At 36.6% G+C, this 15651-nt stretch overlaps 1 protein-coding gene across 1 annotated transcript in view; it reads left to right on the top strand.

The window, feature by feature from the left end:
• The window catches only part of DTWD2 (DTW domain containing 2), a 95417-nt gene that overhangs the window by 13704 nt on the left and 66062 nt on the right, over positions 1-15651 (top strand). Inside the window, exon 2 of the mRNA XM_030869824.2 lies at positions 13796-13886. Coding sequence (XP_030725684.1) covers positions 13796-13886 — 91 coding nt within the window. The remainder of the gene's footprint in view (positions 1-13795; positions 13887-15651) is intronic.

The raw sequence follows: 15651 nt of genomic DNA, 5'->3' as shown, positions 1-15651 counted from the left end.
TTCTGTCTTTTCATTTTGCTTATCTTACTGTGTTTGGGGTCTCCTTTTCGCAGGCTGCAGGTTCGTAGTTCCCGTTTTCTTTGGTGTCTGTCCCCAGGGGCTAAGGTTGGTTCAGTGGGTTGTGTAGGTTTCCTGGTGGAGGGGACTAGTGCCTGTGTTCTGGTGGATGAGGCTGGATCTTGTCTTTCTGGTGGGCAGGTCCACGTCTGGTGGTGTGTTTTGGGGTGTCTGTGGCCTTTTTATGGTTTTAGGCAGCCTCTCTGCTAACGGGTGGGGTTGTGTTCCTGTCTTGCTAGTTGTTTTGCATAGGGTGTGCAGCACTGTAGCTTGCTCATCGTTGAGTGAAGCTGGTTGTTGGTGTTGAGACGGAGATCTCTGGGAGATTTTCACCGTTTGATATTACGTGGAGCTGGGAGGTCTCTTGTGGACCAGTGTCCTGAAGCTGGCTGTCCCACCTCATTGGCACAACTCTGACGCCTGGCTGGAGCACCAAGAGACTGTCCTCCACACAGCTCAGGATAAAAGGGAGAATAAATAGAAAGAAAGAAAGGAAGGAAGGGAGGGAGGGAGGGAGATAAAAAAATAAAGTAAGATAAAATAAAATAAAGTTATTAAAATAAAAAATAATTATTAAGAAAAAAAATTTTGAAGAGTGAACAACAAAACAAACAAAACAACACAAACAAACAAAACGGATGGACAGAACCCTAGGACAAATGGTGAAAGCAAAGCTATACAGACAAGATCTCACACAGAAGCATAACCATACACACACACACAAAGAGGAAAAGGGGAAAATATAATCTATCTTGCTCCCAAAGTCCTCCTCCTCAATTTGGGATGATTCGTTGTCTATTCATGTATTCCACAGATGCAGGGTACATCAAGTTGATTGTGGAGCTTTAATCCGCTGCTTTTGAGGCTTCTGGGAGAAATTTCCCTTTCTCTTCTTTGTTCTCACAGCTCCCAGGGTTCAGCTTTGAATCTGGCCCCGCCTCTACGTGTAGGTCACCAGAGGGCGTCTGTTCTTCGCTCAGACAGAACGGGGTTAAAGGAGCCGCTGATTCAGGGGCTCTGGCTCACTCAGGCCGGGGGGAGGGAGGGGTACGGATGCAGGGCGAGCCTGTGGCAGCAGAGGCCAGCGTGATGTTGCAGCAGCCTGAGGTGCACCGTGTGTTCTCCCGGGGAAGTTGTCCCTGGATCCCGGGACCCTGGCAGTGGCGGGAGGCACAGGCTCCCAGGAGGGGAGATGTGGACAGTGACCTGTGCTTGCACACAGGCTTCTTGGTGGCTGCAGCAGCACCCTTAGCGTCTCATGCCCGTCTCTGGGGTCCGCGCTGATAGCCGCGGCTCGCGCCCATCTCTGGAGCTCCTTTAAGCAGGGCTCTTAATACCCTCTCCTCACGCACCAGGAAACAAAGAGGCAAGAAAAGGTCTCGTCTCTTCGGCAGCTCCAGACTTTTCCCCAGACTCCCTCCTGGCTAGCCGTGGCGCACTAACCCCTTCAGGCTGAGTTCACGCCGCCAACCCTAGTCCTCTCCCTGGGATCTAAACTCCAGAGCCTAAGCCTCAGCTCCCAGCCCCTGCCCGTCCTGGCAGGTGAGTAGACAAGTCTCTTGGGCTGGTGAGTGCCGGTTGGCACCGATCCTCTGTGCGGGAATCTCTCAGCTTTGCCCTCTGCACCCCTGTTGCTGTGTTCTCCTCCGTGGCTCTGAAGCTTCCCCCCTCCACCACCCGCAGTCTTTGCCCACGAAGGGGCTTCTAGTGTGTGGAAACCTTTCTTCCTTCACACCTCCCTCCCACTAGTGCAGGTCCTGTCCCTATTCTTTTGTCTCTGTTTTTTCTTTTTTCTTTTGCCCTACCCAGGTACGTGGGGAGTTTCTTGCGTTTTGGGAAGTCTGGGGTCTTCTGCCAGCATTCAGTGGGTGTTCTGTAGGAGCAGTTCCATGTGTAGATGTATTTCTGATGTATCTGTGGGGAGGAAGATGATCTCTGCATCCTACTCTTCCACCATCTTCTCCTGAATCTAACTTTGGGTTTTGTTTGTTGTTCTTTTTCTACTTCCTTTAGATGTAAGGCTAGATTGATTTTTTGAGATTTTTCTTATTTCCTGAGGTAGGCTTGTATTGCTATAAACCTTCCTTTTAGAACTGTTTTTGCTGTTTCCCATAAATTTTGAATTGTTGTGTTTTCCATTTTCATATGTCTCCAGATATTTTTTGCTTTTCTCTTTGATTTCTTCAGTGACACATTGGTAGCATATTAAGTTTCTATGTGTTTGTGTTTTCTGCAATTTTTTTTTTATTGTACTTGATTTTTAGTCTCATACCTTTGTGTTTAGAAAAGGTGCTTGATATGGTTTCAGTCATCTTAAATTTGTAGAGACTTGTTTTGTGGCCTAGCATGTGATTTATCCTGGAGAATGTTCCATATGCACTTGAAAAGAATGTGTATTCTCCTGCTTTTGGATGGAATGTTCTTTCTTTGACCTTTCTTTGACTTTGACTTTTTGCTTCTTCTTTGTCTCTTTCAGCCTGTTAGGTTTATTTATCATCAAATATTTTAATTTTAGTGCTAGGCCTTCTGGGACCTAGGGAAGCACTACAGAGTTATGTTAAGACTTTTTATTCACATTAAATGCTTATATGGAATCAACAAAATGTATTGATTAAGGGCATACACTTTGGAATTAGAACTGGGTTCTAGCCCCAGCTCTGTTTTCTCTTGAGAAAGTTATTTAACCTTTCATAGCCTTGGTTTCTTCATCTGTAAATTAGGGCAATAATACTACCTTCGTTTGACAGGTTTTGTAAGAATTAAATGAAGGTAAAGTGTTTAGCATAGTGCCTATAGCATATGCACATTTGCACAAAATTGTGCAGTTGTTAAATTCTTCCTCTTTCCCTTTCCTCCTTGTTCTCATCTCTTATCTTTTTCTCTTTCCTCCTCTTCCTTCCCCTCTTTTTCTCCCTCCTCCCTCGTTCTTTTTCTCCTCCATGAATTATCATTATTATTATTTACAAAATTGGTTTATTTTGTAGTCATCTTCTTCCCTGTTTGGGTAGTTTTTCTAGATTCAGAGATTAAGGGCAAGTAAATAACTTTGCATGTGTTAATGTTGCAGGTCACCATAATTAAATTGCCTCATGATGGAGATTTTATAATCCTAGGGCTTTTAAAATACGCACTTTCCAGCTACAAATAAATATTCCATTGATGAAAAATACTTTTTAAGGGACATCAAAATCGGTGGCTTATTCATACCATTCTTGTGTTCTCTTATGTAGTAAAGTAAGCCTATCTTAAACCTTATATATTTTTGTCTGTTATATCAAAGAAAGTTCTCAATTCTCTTTTGCTCTTTTGAAGAAATGGACCTTTATATAAATTTAGGAGGAATATTTCCATAATAAATCAGGTATTCCAAATCTGCATTTTAAAATATAGACAGCTTTTAGGCAAGGGAAAGGAAAAGAAAGAATAAAGAAAATGAAGATGTTTTCTAGTAACATGGTCCCTTCATTCTATGCTATTCTTTGTAAAATATCTCTACTGAGATATAGCTGGTCCTTGGAACAATTTAACCTCTGACTCCTTGCTTGTCAGGATGGCCATTCATGCTGTCCCCTTTAGTTGACCAATGGCTAAGGAGCATAGAATTCTGCTGCACATGGATCTGGAGGCTTAATTTGATGAATCATATGGGTAGTCTTTATTCATTCAATCATTATTAATTCATTATCCAGTAAAGGCACAGCTTCGGTCATAGAAAAACAATTAAGAAATTGTTTCCTCTAGAATTCATAGTGAATTGAATGTGAGGGAAAACATGTCTATGTAATAAATATTTAAGACAAATTATGAAAGTATAAAATAAGAGTTTGTAGAGCAAAGAGTGATTTACTTAACTTGCTATTAAGAAAGATGTTTATTTTTTTATATTTGTTTTATTTTGATATAAGAAGACAAAGTAAATAATAGGATAACTGACTATAGATGATTACTTTATGACAAGATTCTCAGTTGACCTGTCACTTTGTCATTGCAGCTCTAGTAGGGGCTTTATATAGATGCTGTATATAGTCATCTCTCTGGACACAAGGCTTTTGTTTTCCAAGCATCTGGCTCCTCTGAAGGCTTCTTTTTTTCTTTTTTTTTTTTTTTTTTTTGCAGTACAAGGGCCTCTCACTGTTGTGGCCTCTCCCGTTGCGGAGCACAGACTCTGGACGCGCAGGCTCAGCGGCCATGGCTTACGGGCCCAGCTGCTCCGCGGCACGTGGGATCTTCCCGGACTGGGGCACGAACCCATGTCCCCTGCATCGGCAGGCGGACTCTCAACCCCTGCGCCACCAGGGAAGCCCTGAAGGCTTCTTTAATATAATAACACTTACTAAAATTTTTCCTAGTTATAGATCTTATAGTAGGAACAAGCTTATCTCTAGGCCAGTGATCTCTAAATTATTTTGAATACATACCACAGTTGGTTAAAATATTTAGGATGTAGTTCTAATAGGTATACATATTTATCTATGATAATATACATTTATCATATATTAATGTATGACTTGCCTCTTAAACCATAAAAAAACATAGATAAAAAGGGAAGAGATAATGGTGAAATAAACTATTTAAAAATGTTTTGCTAATTGTGATGGGGTCCTAGTCTTATTATTTAGTATTTTTGAGACATAATATATACTTACAGTAAGGTTTATGATAGTAACTTACTGATAGTAAGATGTGATTTCATAGTTCAAATAATCTTTATAATTTCTACTTTTTAAAGTTATCGTCATCTGATTAGATTTATTAACTCTAATGAAGAGTTTGAAGTAGCAGTAAGAAAGGAACAGCTCTGCCATATACTTATTTATTTGTGATTATGTAATTAGAATTTCTTCAGTATAGACTCTTTGTGGGTATATATAGTTTCTTTGTGGGTGCTGTTGTTAACACTTCATGTTATGAAACTCCTCCTTTTCTATTAGGATACTGCATATCCTGACACATTACCATGTGATACACCATCTCACAGAGGGAGTGTTATTCTATGTACTAAATATTAGTTGTTTAATTATAAATAGAAGTGATAATATTGATACTATCTTTTTGCACCTCATTGGGATATTTTACTTAACTCACTTTGGACACCACTCTTCTAAGCGTGCCTAGGTCAATATGTCTCATTTAAAGGTATTTATTATCTTTAGAGAGTTACTTCCTCTCCTATAACAGTGATTTTTTTTCTAAGTCTGTTGTTCCTCTACTCCTGAAGGCATTTATAAAATAAAATAATGTAGTGATAAAAAACAGATTTAAGGGGTTATGAGAATATCATTTCTTTTACACTTGAAGCAATCATACATGGTTGAGATTGCTTCTCTTTATGAGATGAAATTTTATTATAATATTAATAACGAAAAGCTGTTTCTTCTTTCATTGATTATATTGGATATAGTTTCAAAAATGTAAAACCTAGAGTTTATTTTACAGATTATTTAAGTTTCTTTAAAGTGACAGTAGAGGGCACTGTGGCATTTCGTTTTTCAAAGTCTGTTTTAAAATTAGAAAGTTGTTGCCATTTTTATGTGTAATGCAGTGTATCTATTCAACTGATCTATTGAAAAGTGATGAAACTCTTTGTTCTTTGCTTTTTCAGTCTATGGGACTAAAAATTTTTTGTTGAGTGTTGGAAAACTTGAGGTGCGTTATCTTTCTGGGCTCTACATTTGCTTTTGTTTAGTGGGTAAAAGAAATTCTTTTAAAGATAGTGATTCTTGTAAATCTATTCACTGATCTTTTTTTTTTAAGATTTAATTTTATTTACTTTGGCTATGTTGGGTCTTTGTTGCTGCGTGTGGGCTTTCTCTAGTTGTGGCAAGTGGTGTCTACTCTTTGTTGCATTGTGTGGGTTTATCTTTGCAGTGGCTTCTCTTATTGTGGAGCACGGGCTCTAGACGCGTGGGCTTCAGCAGTTGCAGCACATGGGCTCAGTAGTTGTGGCATGTGGGCTCTAGAGCACAGGCTCAGTAGTTGTGGCGCATGGGGTTAGTTGCTCCGCGGCATGTGGGATCTTCCCCGACCAGGGATCAAACCCGTGTCTCCTGCATTGGCAGGCGGATTCTTATCTACTGCGCCACCAGGGAAGTCCCGTATTCACTAATCTTTAAAGTATGCCCTATTAGTACTATGAGAAAAATAGCTTTCAGTGAATATTATGTTAGAAATTAATTAAACTTTTAAATATTAATTAAACTTTTGGAAGATGTTTTTGTAAGTTTTAGCATCTCTAGTCATATGTCAGATATAATTTTATTTCCCTACAGGCTGTCAAAGATAGCATACCCAGAGTGACAGATTACCCCTGTTTTACAGCATTCACTTCAGAAGCCAGTCAGTCCTAGTCTGACAGGAAGCCTACGTATTTATTTCTACAACCTTATTGAGAAAAGAAGAAAAAGCTTATTTCATAAAATTTGTTCAGGGAAATTATTTGAAAATTCCATTTATATGTTAAGAATATAATGAACATTAATTGGTTGTATAGATTTTAAAGAAGATAAACCCCAGTGATAGAGAACAGTATTTACAATACATTTTCAATGTGTTGTAAGTGTTGAAGAGGGAAAAAAATCTCAGCTCTTACTTTGGTCATTCTGTTATAAGTTAGTTGAAAAATTACATTTTTATTACATTTGCCTGTGATTCAGTAGTTATTCACCAGAACTTTCTTGGTATCTTATTACTAGTTCTATGAAGAAGGAAATTGAAAACCTCTGACACAGTCAGGATCACATAGCAAGACAATGATATTGTCAGTGACATATCTTAATAGTTATTCCCTAAACCTATACCCAATTTACCTGTTGATATTTATTCAGATATTAAATTTTCTTCCTTAGATCTATATAAATTGTAAAAGTAGTTTGATTTTTATTTTAAGATGAATGTTCATTATTTATAAATAATGATAAATAATAAGGTTCGATGTGTAGTTATCTGATCTGTTTTTTTCCTATCATCCATAATAGTTCATAGGAAGCAAGGAACTTTTAAAAAATTTTTTTCTGGCACAGTGAAAACATACACATTCAATAAGGGCAGTAATCTTTCTCTCTTTTATTGTCCCAAGTGCTTAACGTCTGGTACATAGTTAAGATGTACAGTAAATGTTTGAATAAAATTTTGTTGGATTTATAAATTATTTAATCCATTATTGACTTGAAATATTTAAGCCTTCAAGGATTAAGTTTGAATGTAGGGAGATTTTTTTTTTCTTTGGAAAAATATTTTATTTTTATTTAAAAATTTTACTTACTTTTTTGTTCAATTTTTTTAAACTAAAAAATACAAAAACAGTTCATCCATTTCTCCCCCTTCCATCCCCTGCCTCTGGCAGCCACCAATCTTTTCTCTGTATCTATGAGCTTAGGTTTTTTTGTTTTGTTACGTTTTTTTTAAAGATTCCATATATAAAGAGAGATCATATGGTATTAATCTTTCTCTGTCTGACTTATTTCACTTAGCATAATGCCCTGGAGGTCCATCCATGTTGTCACAAATGGCAAGATTTCATTCTTTTTTTATGGCTGAATAATATTCCATTGTATATATATCACAATTTCTTTATCCATTCACCTACTGATGGACACTTTGTTTCCATATCTTGGCTATTATAAATAATTCTGCACTCAACATGGTAATGCAGATATCTTTTTGATTTAGTGTTTTCATTTTCTTTAGATAAATATCCAGAAGGGGAATTGCTGGATCATATAGCGGTTCTATTTTTATTTTTTTAAGGAATCTCCATACTGTTTTCCATAGTGGCTGCACCAATTTATATTTGCACCAACAGTGTAGGAGGGTTCCCTTATCTCCACACCTTCTCCAGCATTTATTGCTATTCTCCTTGACAGTAGCCATTCTAACAGAGGTGAGGTGATATCTCATTGTGGTTTTGGTTTGCATTTCCCTGATGATTAATGATGTAGAGCATCTTTACATGTACCCGTTGGCCATCTGTATATCTTCTTTAGAAAAATGTCTGTTCAGATTTTATGCCCATTTTTCAATTGGATTGTTTTTTTTTTTTACTCTTGAGTTGTATGAGTTCTTTATATCCCCTTATGAGATATATGATTTTCAAATATTTTCTCCCAGTGTGTCGGTTGTTGTTTCATTTTGTTGATAGTTTCTGTTTCTGTGCAGAAGCTTTTTAGTTTGATGTAGTCCCACTTGTTTATTTCTGCTTTTGCTTTTGCTTTTGGTGTCAGATTAAAAAAATCATTACCAAGACCTAAGTCAAGGAGCTTACTGCCTATATTTTCTTCTAGGAGTTTTATGGTTTCCAGCCTTACACTCAAGTCTTTAAACCATTTTGAATTGATTTTTGTGTATGGTATAAGATAGTAGTCCATTTTCATTTCATCTGTATGCCCAACCTTCCTAACACCATTTAGAAGAGACTGTCCTTTCCCCATTGTATATTCTTGGCTCCTTTGTTGTTAATTAATTGACCATACATGCATGGGTATATTTCTAGGCTCTGTGTTCTGTCCTGTTGATCTATGTCTGTTTTTATGTCAGTATAATACTGTTTAAATACTAGGGCTTTGTTAGTATAGTTTGAAATCAAGGCGCACGATGCCTCTAGCTTTATTTGTCTTTCTCAAGATTGCTTTGGCTGTTTGGTTTAATGGTTCCATACAAATTTAAGGAATTTTGGTCCTATTCCTGTGAAAAATGTCATTGGAATTTTGATAGGGTTTGCATTGAATCTGTAGATTGCTTTGGGTAGTATGGACATTTAAAAAATGTTAATTCTTCCAATCCACGAGTACAGAATATCTTTCCATTTATTTGTGTGTTCTGCATTTCCTTTCATTAATGTCTTGTAGTTTTCAATATACAGATCTTTCACCTCCTTTGTTAAGTTTATTCCTAGGTATTTTATTCTTTTGGAAAAAGATTTTAAATTGAGGAGAGCAATTTCTCTGCACTTATTCACTAGTTTGGTAAGAGATGGTTTAACATTTGGATAGCTAGTCACCAGCATAGTACATGCAGACAATTGTGGAGTAGGAAAGTATGAGAAAAATTGCTGTTAATAACAAATAAGCAAAATTCTTAATTAATTAATAAGGGGGTTAATAAAGGGGACATGCTTTAAAATAAATGGGTAGTGATATTTTATGAGCATGTTAAAGCATAAACCAAAACAATTAGGTTTAGCTTAAATCACAGTTAACAATGTTTGTACATAAAGTGCTTAGCTGTTTTTTTTTTAAGTAAATATTTTCTTCAGTAAATACTTTTTCTCCCTATATGGTATTGCTTACCAGAAAGATCACAAATGATAACAAAGGAAGATCTGAGGGAATTCCCTAGTGGTCCAGTGGTTAGGACTTGGAGCTTTCACTGCCAGGGCCCAGGTTTGATCCCTGGTTGGGGGACTAAGGTCCTGCAAGCTGGACGTTGTGGCCAAAAGGAAACGAAACAACAAAAATGTCAAAGGAAGATCTGGGACTCTGAATTTCATTTATAATACAAACTAATTGCTTTAGTACTAGAGAGGAAGTGAAGGAGAGATCAGTATTTGATATGTAAGAAAATGAAAGGATAGGATAAGAAATTGTATAGGAGGAGAAAGGAATTTCAAGGTCAAGGTAAGAGGGAATGCAAAGGTATTCCCTCATGTATTCAACAGTATTTATTGATAGCTTACTATGCTAGGTGCTGGGATATAAAAGTGAAGAAAGTAGGTCAAGTCCTTGGCTCTTAGGTAGCTTACATTGTAGAGAAGGAAACCCACCTTAACATAACGTGATGTCAAATAGTGGTAAAATGCCTCTTTCTTACTAATTAGGTTGAACGTTCTTTTTTCATTGCATTTTTATATTTTTTAAAAAACCAGCTTTATTAAGATACGATTCACAGACCATGGCATTTATCCTACTAAAGTGTATAATTTAGAGGTTTTCTGTAATATTAGCAAAGTTGTGCAAACACCACCAGTATTACAATGATTTTAGTAGATTATCTTTGAGTATCTCTTTACAACATCTTTCTTTTAAGCTGCCTTCTTCTTTTGGTATTGCATCCTGTCCAGTAGGCTCCACTAATTATCAGTTGATCATTTTATCATTTCGATACAGTGCCCTGGAGAATAAATTGCTCAGCAGTCTGATCCAGTTAAATTTGGAGAGGGGTAGTTTTTGAGGCCACTCTGAGTTTTTTTCTGACTGCATGTGTGTTCTTCTTAGCTGTCTCTTTCCATGGTTCTTTCTGATGAACTAGCTGGCCTATGATTTAGCTGTTGCTCTTAATTAAGAAGAGTTATTGTTTTTGAGAGCACCCTTAGGCTTGAACTTCTCACACTCCATTTCAAATAAAGTCAGTTACTTTAGGGAGAGCTTCAGAGCTCTCTTATAGTCTGCCTCTCCTCCAACGTGGATTCTCTGAGTCACTGTTCTGGGCACAGGTCTAGTCAGTAGCCTCTGACTTGCTGCTTCTGGTGTTGAACTTCTGTCCTACGAGTGAACTGGGGTGAGAACAGTTGGGGTCCCAGCATTTTCAGCCTACTGCACTGTGGTACAGCTTCTGTTTTTTAAGTGGAGGCTGGGTGGAGGAAGGGAGACTGCTCTGTTGGCCACACTCACCAGGAATTTATTTTCTTCAATTTGGAGTTGGAAGGATGAGAGATGCTGATGGTCTACCTTTCTCTGTGACATATGGTAAGTCTTGATTGAAAGCTGAGAGGAAGCTCTGTTCTCTTGGCCACACTTACCTGGAGTGGAGTTTCTGTCAACCTAAACTGGGGCAAGGTAGTAAATGGTTTATGGCTCAAATGCCACAAACTATCCCAATACCAAGTTTTCATAGATTTTCTTGAATAATGTTTCTTCATTTGAATATGCCCTTAGGACAATTTCCAGAGACTTTATTGTTTTAAGTTCTTTTAAAAAAGATTTATTTATTATTTATTTGTTTATTTTATTAATTTTGGCTGTGTTGGGTCTTAGTTGCAGCACGTGGGAACTTCGTTGAGGCACGTGGAATCTTTTGTTTGTGGCGTGCGGGCTCTTTGTTGTGGCGTGCGGGTTTCTCTCTTGTTGTGGTGCGTGGGCTTCTCTCTAGTTGTGGCGTGTGGGTTTACTCTTCTCTAGTTGTGGCACGCGGGTTCCAGAGTGCGTGGGCTCTGTGGTTTGTGGCACACAGGCCCTCTAGTTGAGGCACACGAGCGCAGCAGTTGTGGCATGTGGGCTTAGTTGCCCCATGGCATGTGGGATCTTAGTTCCCTGACCAGGGATTGAACCCGCGTCCCCTGCATTGGAAGGCGGCTTCTTTACCACTTGTCCACCAGGGAAGTCCCTCCAGAGACTTTAAATGGTGGTTTTATAAAACAGTATTTGTCATTTTTGCTTGTTTCACTGGAGTGTGGGTCTCTGAAGCAACTTTCCCTGTTATCCTGGAAGCAGAACTCTCCAAACTATTTAATTCTAAATCTTCCTAAAGATCAAACATGTCCTTCCAGTAAAGAAATTACTACTTAATTCTAAATCTTCCTAAAGATCAAACATGTCCTTCCAGTAAAGAAATTACTATCCCAGGTAACTTTTTTTCCCCCCATGAACAGAGGTTTTGGTCAGACATGAAACCCAGAGCTATCAATAGCTAAAGCAGTTCTTTGCACTATCCTAACTGTCATACTAAGGACCTTTATAATTACTATATATGTCATGAACTAAAGATGTTATTTTAACTGTTTATTTTACCTAGTTTTCTGCTACCCACAGAAATCTACAGCTTTCACTCAGCTTGTTTACTTGTTGGATTTTGCAGTTCTTTGGCCCTGCTGATATGTGGATGCTTCCTGCATAAGACATATGACATTTTTGCATTCTTTCATATTCTTAGAATCATATAATTTATAAATATGTAAGTTGATATCCAGTTAAATTCTGATTTTTAAAAAATGGCTTCATCTGATCTTAAATTACATTTTATAAAAGAATTTTACTGACATCTGATCATGCATTGCAGTCATATGCAGAGTTTCATATAAAAATATCAGAAACTTAGGGACTTCCCTGACGGTCCAGTGGTTGAGACTTTGCCTTCCAATGCAGGGGTTGTGGGTTCAATCCCTGGTTGGGGAGCTAAGATCCCACGTGCCTCGGGGCCAAGGGACCAGAACATAAAGCAGAAGCAGTGTTGTAACAAATTCAATAAAGACTTTAAAAAAAATGGTCCACATCAAAAAAATCTTTAAAAAAAATCAGAAACTTAAACTTTTAGAATTCTAATGTATCTCATTCTCTTCCTCCTCCTATTGAATGGGAAATCCTTTCTAATTGCAGCCCTTGATCTGTTTGTCAGTATACGTAGTTCCATCAGTCACTGCTCCGGTGTTTACTTATGTTTAAGTGGTCTTCTTGGGACCGCTGAAAGACTCTCCATTCCTATAAATCTCACATTCCTGAGAAGGAACCCATTGTAGGACTGAGTAGTCACACGGAATCATTTCAGACATCACTGGAAAACAAGTATATTGATTTTCCTTTGGTTAATCATCCACTCTGGGTTCATTGGTGGAGAGGGCAAGTGGGGTCATGTTGTACAATACATTTCTACCTTTGCGTAAGATATTGTCTAGATGATTTCTTCAGCAGGAGCAAAGGTTTGACAGTTTCTTGTAGAATGAGGTGGTAGATATAATTGAACCAATTTACTTGCACTGTGTTTTATTAATATAAGTATTTCTTACCTTAGGCTATAACTCAACATGAGTAAAATTGAGGAAACAGTTGATAGTGATCAGTTTTCTAGTAGCAAGTATGCTGTTGGGAATTCCCTTTAATATAACATTCACTTGTGTACTATTGTAATGGCATGTAACATCTGCCTATAATAGTGATCCATTGTGAAAATTTACTTCCATCATATACTGTATCTGGCCGTTTGTTGAATTTCATATTATAAACACACATATTAAATATGGGATATAATGGTAAACTATCCATGTATATTCCTTCAATACCTTTGGAAGGACACACAAGAAACTAAGCACTGGTTGTCCTTAGGGAAGAGAATGCACCAGACTGGAGGACTGAGATGGGAAGTATACCCTTTTATTCCATCTGAATTTTGTAATAAGTATTTTTGAAACAATAGTAAAGCACTAAAAAGTAACTAAAACAAAAACAACAAAGTAAACAATAACAAAAGGGAAAACAAATGGATAGACTGGCGTTCTGTGGATATAATTCTAGCCAAAAATATTTTGGTGGCCCGTTTGGGTTTCTTCTCACAATTGGTAAGCTCTCCATGTTGACTGATGGCTAAGTTTGATTAGAACTCTCTTCTAGGTGGTAATTATATTCTAATATTTTATCATCATTTTGTTCTCTCCAACTTCAGATGATTTAGATCAATTGCCAGGTTTCTCTTTGACATGAGATCTGTTCTTGATTTGGAATGCAAATTATTAGAAGTGTTTCTTCATGAATAAAAAGACCATGGTGGTGACTTATGAGTATTCTTCCATTGAAGATAATTAAGGCAAGATTTTTTGAGGTACTTTGATCTATGTGGATGGTAAAAAATTTACTTGAGTCTTTTTTCAAATTCTCATATTGAAAATATGATTGATTAAATTCATTCTTGGTATCATTTTAAAGAATGCAGCTTTAGCAAATCTATATAATAAAGTGAGATTATGTTCAAATTTTAGGTTATTGGTATATAATTTTATTTTAAACATACAGGTTTTCATTTTTTTTCTGCCCTTTAGCCGACCTCAGAAAGTGTGTTTGTGTCCGTTTCTACCAGTGCATCCTCTACACATCTCTACCCACTTGTACATAATTCAGCATCCAGCAGAGGTAAGATGTTATAAAATACACAATTTCAGATAGAATATTAGGATACAAGAGGAAGCATAGAGATGAACATATTCATCCCTTTCAGCTCTTCAGCATTTTTGAAAATAAATTGATGATAAATGCTCTCTTTGGGAAAAAAATAGTTTCTTTTATATATTATATGATAGTATAGTATCATATGCTTTATAGACAGACAAAAAATGTGTTATTTCATAAAATGGTGTTATTTCATAGAAAGTACATTACTGAATTGTATAATGAATATTGAATATATAGAAGTTTAGAACTCCAACAATTTTGTATAGAGGAAAAAAAGATTTTGTGAGTAGAGAGCTAAGAAATTATTGCTTTTTAAATTCTGGTCATAGCTTGTATCCTTTGATGTCTTTTCTTGTTAGGGCAGAGATAATGCTCAGCATTTTAGTGTTATAAAATGAATGCGTAAAATGAATTTTTTACTTCTTTAAGTGAATAGAACAAATATGTATGTTTTACATGTATATATAAAAATAAATATATAAAAATATGTGTACGTGTTGTATAGAAAGACTTTTTAGTTAATAATTTCATATGTTGGTGAGAATTATGCATGTGCTAGTGTGTATGTATGTTAGTAACTCTTGATTAACTACAGTAATGAAGAGAGGAGCGAAGGAGATCATAGAAAACCAGAAATTATCATCAATACCAAACTAGTTGATGCATGGTACAAAAATGGGTTTACTGTAAACTGAAGTTAAAACTCTTCCAGGCTTTTGAAGGAGGAATAATTTTTTCTTAAATTTCTGAGGTGTATACCACTTGAAGACTTTACCAAAGACATTAAAGTATATTAATCTGTCACTTTCCTTTTCCAAATGATGGAGCAATTATTCTTTTATTGCAAATTGTTAAATATTTCATTTGTTGGGCAGCCTTTTTTTTTTTCAGTGTTAACAACATGCTTTTGTCAGGATTGTGACACTTTAATCACTAGCATTATTTTACTGCGTTTAAACATACAACACGGTGCAGCTCAAATTTACATAAAATGATAGCTTACTGGCCATAACAGTTGTGGCTAAAACTTGACTTTTGATGTTGAGTGCTGTTTTCATTTTGCCATATGCATAGTATGGGGCCTTTTCATTGTTGTATGGTTCCAGACATAAGATGGCTTTTAAAATGTAGGTGTTTTCATAGATTTGTGGCAGTTTTAATGTTTTCATATCTCTTATTTGTTCCTTTTTTTCTTCATTCCTCTCTTGTCCTCCATACCCCCTCCCCCACTTTCTCCTCCTTCTCTCCCTCCTTCCCTTCCTTCCTTCCTTCATAGTTAATTCACAGTTTAGATGATTCATCCATAATTGTGTGTGCTATAAATGTATTTTATGTATGTACAAGTACATACATATTGTTTTTCCTTAAAGTTCCAAGGAACTTTACAATCTTAATCTAAGTCAATCATACTTGGCTGCCTTGTGCTTAATCTCAGCATACTGTTTTCAATAAAAGAATAGGCCAATTTGATGACTTCCCCTAAAAAATGATTGAAAACCATTTGGATAGGCTCTAGGAGGGGGCTTTGAGAAAAGAAGACTTGATGGAGTGGATGAAATGGAGGTGATATGATGGAGCATTTCAAAGAGTAGGTATATGCATATAGAAAATTACTTAAGGATAAAAACAAAACAGTTATCTCAAGAATAACAAAAATACTTTACAAGAAAGAAACGTTGTGTTAAATTGCTTGGCGTTTTGTGAACTACGTATATGTAGGCATTAA

This window comes from Globicephala melas, chromosome 3 (assembly GCF_963455315.2).
Source record: "Globicephala melas chromosome 3, mGloMel1.2, whole genome shotgun sequence".
Lineage (NCBI taxonomy): Eukaryota > Metazoa > Chordata > Mammalia > Artiodactyla > Delphinidae > Globicephala > Globicephala melas.
This window is presented reverse-complemented; position numbering and strand designations above follow the sequence as displayed.